Source organism: Solanum pennellii, chromosome 7 (assembly GCF_001406875.1).
Source record: "Solanum pennellii chromosome 7, SPENNV200".
Taxonomy (NCBI): domain Eukaryota; kingdom Viridiplantae; phylum Streptophyta; class Magnoliopsida; order Solanales; family Solanaceae; genus Solanum; species Solanum pennellii.
In genome coordinates, this window is record NC_028643.1 from 75,029,527 (window position 1) to 75,036,347 (window position 6,821).

General features: G+C 32.7%; 1 protein-coding gene across 4 annotated transcripts; it reads left to right on the forward strand.

Moving 5' to 3' along the window:
* The first annotated feature begins 2,296 nt into the window (after window positions 1-2,296).
* LOC107024395 lies at window positions 2,297-5,630 on the forward strand. Of its 4 annotated transcripts, none has more exons than XM_027918166.1 (3): window positions 2,297-2,511; window positions 3,240-3,345; window positions 4,990-5,630. In XM_027918166.1, exon 3 carries the CDS (start codon window positions 5,043-5,045, stop codon window positions 5,349-5,351), a length of 309 nt encoding a protein of 102 aa, XP_027773967.1. In that variant the 5' UTR covers window positions 2,297-2,511; window positions 3,240-3,345; window positions 4,990-5,042; the 3' UTR covers window positions 5,352-5,630. The 4 variants fall into 4 exon arrangements, with proteins under 4 accessions (XP_027773967.1, XP_015080862.1, XP_015080860.1 ...); XM_015225376.2 differs by having other exon boundaries at window positions 3,247-3,345; XM_015225374.2 differs by having other exon boundaries at window positions 2,303-2,511; window positions 5,007-5,630.
* The last annotated feature ends 1,191 nt before the right edge of the window (window positions 5,631-6,821 follow it).

Consider the following 6,821-nt stretch of genomic DNA (forward strand, 5'->3'; position numbering starts at 1 on the left):
TATCATATATATCATTCATTTCAATTTGTTTGTCTTGCTTTTCTTTTTGACCGTTGAAAAAAAGAATATATTCCTCATGACAGATTTAAGATCACAAAAATAAGTGACATTTTAATACATTACACATGTCTTCAATCATAAATACATTTTTAATTTTCTATACGTGCAAAGAATTAACTGACAATTATCATTATGTTATTTAATAAATAAGTGAACGTGAATTAAATTTATTATCATGAACAATTTATCGGTAAAAATAAATTATGCATAATGTCTAGTAAAAAATTCGATTACATATGTTAGTTATGATTGTAACTCAAAATTTTGGAAAAATAAACTTAAGTCCCAAATTCTAATTAGGACTCTTTGAAAAATGGTTGATCGACCTGATTATTTTAGTATTTTTTCTAAGCAACAACTTGGAAAAAAATTAAGAATACTTTTTAAAATAATTTATTCTAAGAATATACCTATGATTAATAGTTTACTATCACGATTCATATAATAATGTTTCTATTTTTTATGCAAAGATTAATTCAGCTTAATGAGATCTTAACATATCTTTTATTGATAATATCAATCTACTATTTAGAAAAAGGGTTATCGACCTTCTCTCCCGTCCCTTTTTTTTTTTGTAATTTTTTTTACTCTTTCCCCTTTTTTCTTCTACTATCTTCAGTATTGTTTGTGCAAAAATAAAATCATAAAATTCACTTCAAAATTTTTGAAGTTTTAAAATGCCTCTTCGTTTGGATGTTTTTGTATATATACGTATCATTTTTATTAGGGAAAAAGGATAGATTTACCCCTGAATTTTAATAAATGGTATGTCTATACCCTTCGTTATACTTTGCATACACATATATCCCTGCAGTCCAATTATAGGTACAAATATACCCCTCTTACTAACGGGCTCGTATTTTTTTACACGTGTCTTAATCCTATTAAACTATCAATTTGGCCCATTTTTTAATCCATAACCCAATAATCCGCTCCATAACCCATAACCCACGCAATAGACACTAAAAGAAATCCTAATTAAAACACCCAAATTAGGAATTAAAGGGTTGCCACCTTCAAGAACAACTCTTGCATTCTCAACTTCATTAGGCAACACAACCTTTAATTCGTCCTCGAAAGCTCCAATCTTTTGGAAGATTGAGCTGTTCACATTTTTCTCACTTTCACCATTCTTCATTGCATAATCAACAAGGACTTGTCGCAGCTTCTGCATCAAAGGATAGTTGGAACTGCAAAGGATCATCAACATAGGCAAATAAGTATTCCCTGTCAACGATTAGAAGCAATTCCTCTTCACAGAATCTTGCTGGATAAAGAAGCTCACCATTAGCATCTATCATCAATGTTCTCTTTGCTACTTGACTAACTATGTTCTTTAGTGCATTCTTCAATTTGGGTGAAATGTGAAAGTTAATTTGGGTGTTTTAATTAGGATTCTTTTTAGTGTATATTGGGTAAGTTATGGGTTATGGGGTGGATTGTTGGGTTATGGGTTAAGAAAATGGGTCAAATTGATAATTTAATAGGATTAAGACACGTGTAAAAAATAGAAGTCCGTTAATGAGAGGGGTATATTTATAGCTATAATTAGACGGTAGAGACATGCGTGTACGCAAAGTATAACAAAGAGTAACGACATATCATTTATTAAAGTTCGAGGATAAATCCATCCCTTTTTCCTTTTTATTATTGAGCATCATGTTACATTTATTTATTTGTAATGCATCTTTTTAAAGATATTATGTTTCATATCTTTACAAAGTCACCTATATACGTTCTTTGAATTACTTCATAATATAAAAATTATCCTCATTAATAATATATATAACTTTAACTATATATTACTTAGAATGTTAATAATCTACACAAGCCAAAATAAGAAGCTATACACCCATAAAGATGACAATGGAGCGATATGAGATGAGTTTGAACTTACGCAGAGGAGGGTAGAATGGATTGAAATAAATTTATTAAAACTTTAATATATGGCGGGACAAATTTCATACAACGCACTAAAAATATTCACGAAAAATTAAAAATTAAATCAGATAAAAAAAACATCTAACACTTCTCTGCTTGATTTTGATTTTGAAATCTTAAAATCAATATAAATTGGTGTCACTTTAATTTTAAATTTTTTATATAGATACATTTTCTGTTAGTTTTGATGTGTTTGTCGTCACCTGGACCAAAAGTGTTCACTTATTTAAAACTTAAAGACCTAATTTGTACAAAGTAATACCTAAAGAACCAAAATACACTTTGACCCTATACACGAAGGACTCTTTTAGATTTGTCTCTCTCAGGGTTTTAGTTTTACATTCACTTCTACAACTACGACGGGAAACTAAAATTCATACCGCCGACCGCCGACCGCCGACCGCCACCGGTTTCTACTATTCCGATTCCCGACTCGACGAAGCATATCGCAGTATTGGAAACTGCTCACTTATTACATCATCTACAGATCTACTTTGCTTTCTTTCTGAGGTCAGTGATTTTGGTTTTGAAAAACTTGTGAGTGTATTATTATTTTTGAAATAGAAAAAAAATGCATGTTTACAGCAAACTCTAATTTTTTTTGTGAGAACATATTATTTTGGTTTAACAAGAATGACCTTGGTCCTGTAAGGTTGTGATGAAATTGTGTTTCTACTTTTATAATCCTTAAATAATGTTTCATTCTTAGGTACATTGGTCCAAGTCTCTTATTGGTATAGTAGTTTTCTAGATGTTTAGAGGGGTTATCTTTGGTTTTCATGACTGTCTAGATTACTAATTTAGTAGTGTTAAAGTTTTTTTGTAGATATTTTCCTTTGTTTCATGAGGTTTGTTTATTATTCACGAGTGTGTATCAATATGGCTGAAGCAGAACAAGGCTTGCTTTGAAGCTCGCATTTCTAGAATGAAGAGTAGATGTTAACAAAAATTGTACTTTGGGTGTAAAAGTGTAGCTCAATAGATAGTTTGAACCAGTATATGGATTTCGAAGAAGAGTGTTGTAGGCTGCTTTCTGTTCTATTCTGTTATTGTTTCTGTTTTTTGTACCATCTTGGTATCTCTCTTTAAAATACATACCTTTTAAAAAAAAGTGTGTATATCTGTATGTATATAGAAGCAGACATGACTATGGGTGAGTACATCAGAAATGTGCGTTTGTTTTTTGTCTAACATGCAACCAGATGGCTATTTCACCATTATTTTGTTCTTTTTTTAAGAATACAGATTACAGAGACCGCTTCTCAGGACTGAGTTTAGTGAAGGACAGCTTCTCCATTTCCCCTTTTTGTGGTGTTTCTCTCATCCTCTCTTCTCCGGTGTCTGGTAATACTCTCCTGCACTTCATGTTTTTGATTTTCCATGGAAGTTGAAATTTAGATAGGTCATTACTTTAAATTAATTTGATGTAAATCATAAATTGTAACTATGAATTTGTGTTTACGACTGAGATGTGAGGGTTAATCTGTATTAGAATTGTGAGATTTGTCTATGCAACTTGCTATAAAATTTTGAATCATTGCAGTTCGTTACATAAAAGATGAAGCACCTTTTTCTCATTCACTAGTGTTCTGTCATTAAAGCAAATTATTAGTCAATAACTCAATATACACACTTGTCTTCATTTATAGTTGTTTTCATTTCAATTTAGTTTTCAGGTTGTCATTGGGATGGTTTGTACACGTTAACCGTTATTTTTAATTTTACAAGTAACATAATTTGATCTATATTTTCGAGACTTGTCATTGTGTCTAATCAATTCAACAAGCCTGATGTGTTGTTCGAATCCATCTCTCTTAACGGAAGGGTCAGAACCTTATATTCTGAGTTCCCTTAGTTGCTCTCTTCTTTTACTAATACATCAGTGCCCATTCATCGATTAAACATAGAGTTGGGAGCCATCTTTTTCTTCAGCCCCCTCTTTCAGTTTTTATTTTTATTTTTATAAAGATTGGTCTTTTAACTTACGTTTGTAATTTAATGGGCTGAGAAGGAGGGTGAGGGGAATCCACTGGTTTATCAATTATAACCAAAGACTAATCCAAAATTTGGACTGTTCGGAATAATTACAGTTTATACCTGCATTCACACGTAATACAATCATGGTCTATAGTTATGACAATTGAAATCTCATGTGCTGTTCTATGAAAACTTTTTTTCTTCTTGTCAAAATTTCTAATAGAAGTAGGTGATGGCTCCATCTCTATCCTAGAATTTATATATTGCCAGGCTCACTGAGATTCAATTGTCCTCCACCTTCAACTGTGGGCCATCTCGTTGAAGATGCCAATATTTTGCTGCAAGTGCTATCATTCTAATTTATTCTCTGAGTCTACCTAAGCTAACACTATTATCATGCGGTAATATCATTGTTAGCTGCAAAATAGTATTAGCTAATTGGTCGTTAATTCTTTTCTTTATTCAGCACTCATGTAGTAAACAGATTCACGGGTGAAACATGCAGTCATTACCTGGAGATGGGGGGAAAGTGATGTGATGTTCATACTTGTTAGGTATCATCACCCATCTAGAGTCTAAAAGGGATATAAAAGGCCCTGCTGAATCACAATTATTTATCCTGCCCAATGGATGCTAAGCAGTTCATAAAGCCGTATGGCTATACCAAAATAAAAGGAGGGAGAAATAAGTTCACCCTTGTTATTTAGGGTGTTCTGGATAAGGTAGAAATTCTTATGAAAGATGTTGAACTAATGAACTTTGTTTTGAAGTGATAGCAATAAAGTCATCTTCTGACTCCTGATGTCTTATTGCTATTTTGTAAGTGAGTCGGATATATTTACTATTGTATTAGACTTCCCGCTGAACCCTTGTTGATAATGGCTTGCGTTGATTTTAAACTGTCACAATTCCAAATTGATGTTTTCTTTATGCTGGTAGTGTAAGAGAATCTTTACACTTTTAGTCACCGTTGAGATATACTAATAGCGACTTGGTTTAATGTGTCTTGAGACTGATTCTTTGTGCAGAGAATCCGTGTACTGAGCTGCTTTCGGAACCAAGAAATGAACTTTGGGAGACTAAAGAATGTGGTAGCTGCTGCAGCCATTGAAGGGGTGGCTGAAGCAAGGGCCAGGATATTTGGTCATGTGCTTAATCCAACCGGGCAGAGATCATCCCACAAGGTTTTACGCAAGAAACTCATCGGTGAGAAGGTTTCACAATGGTACCCACATGATATCATGAAAGATGATCCTCTTGTGATGGCACGTCAAGAGCAAGAGCGCCTGAGCAAGCTTGAAATGCTTAAACGTCGTGGAAAGGGACCTCCTAAGAAGGGTCAAGGCAAGCAGGCTAAAAAACGTAACAAATAGAGATGCTACTTTCACAATCTTGCAAATTGGCTGTTTCTATGGGTTACTCTGCGCGATTTGATCACCTTCTTGTTTCTGATCTCTTAGCATCTATTTCAACAGCTCAAGCATCTTACTTTCAATATAGTTTTTTGTTTTCATGCTTGTTTCTGACTTGTAATACTACTGATACACATTTGTTAGTATCAAGTAAAGTGAATTTAGGGGTTGATTGGTTTGGAGGAACATTTGTGGTTTTATTAGTTCGAATGAATAAAAAGCGTATCCAAACTTTCTTAACTACGAAACATTATAATATTTTCTTGGTAACTCCATGCATGCAGAAAATGTCACAAATATATAACAATTGCATGTGGAGTATAATTTATCTTAATTACAACTTTACAAGTTTCATATTTTACAAAGATTTCTACATCCTTCGATAGAGTTAATAATGTAACAAAAATATTAACACTGATAATATATACTTTAACTTGAATACTATATATCATACATAAAACTCAGATCTACACAAGCCAAAAGATCAAGCTATAAAACTCTTGACTCCTCCACAAATACAAGAACTCAGCATCCACCACCACCACCACCGCAACCGGTGCCTCCACCACAACGGCCTCCTCCACCACCATAATAACCTCCATCACCCCAACGTTTCCTTTCTCCGTTAGAAGAGTCTCCGCAAGCAAAAATGATCATAGAAATCATTAAAACAGACATAACAACCATCCCCACCATTATCATTAGCCCCGAACCCTCAGAGCCACCATCTACCACACCGTATAACCGCGCCATATTTTTGTTTAAAATTTTAATCAATTCTATGCAAAAATACTTATGTATATTATGTTGATAAATTAATCTCATGATCCAAGGAAACTATATCTTATATAGGCCTTTTGTGATGTTTGACTTGTAGACTTTTCGTAATGTTCAACCTCAACGAAGTTGCAATTTAAGTTCATAAAAAAGGACTTTGATTTGGTCAAAATCGCTTTAATTAAGCTACTTGAGCTAGACTTCAATTTTCACACTTATTTTCTGGTATTATTGGAAAATTATTCCAATGATTAAAAATCTGCTAGATTTTTCTCTTACATTGTGGTCCAGAATTATTATTTTATTACTCCACTATATAAGAAATCGGAGACTTGAAATCACCAACAAATTAAATACAGTGAAATTTTATGGGAGGAGTTTTAACGAAAGAAAACTATATGTATATCTTATTCTAATTTTACGAAGGTAAAAAAAGTTAATTTTTGTTTTAATAAGTTTTCCACTATATTCCTATACTCGTTTAAAATATTGGATTCATATGAAATAGTTACTTAAATTATATTTATATAATTGATTATGTGTTACAACGTAAATGAACGAGCCTCAACTTTATTAAGTGCAAAGTATTATCGAGAATTCTTACAATCTAAAGATATAGCGGTAATTTTCTTTAGAGACTCCATCTGCGAAGTT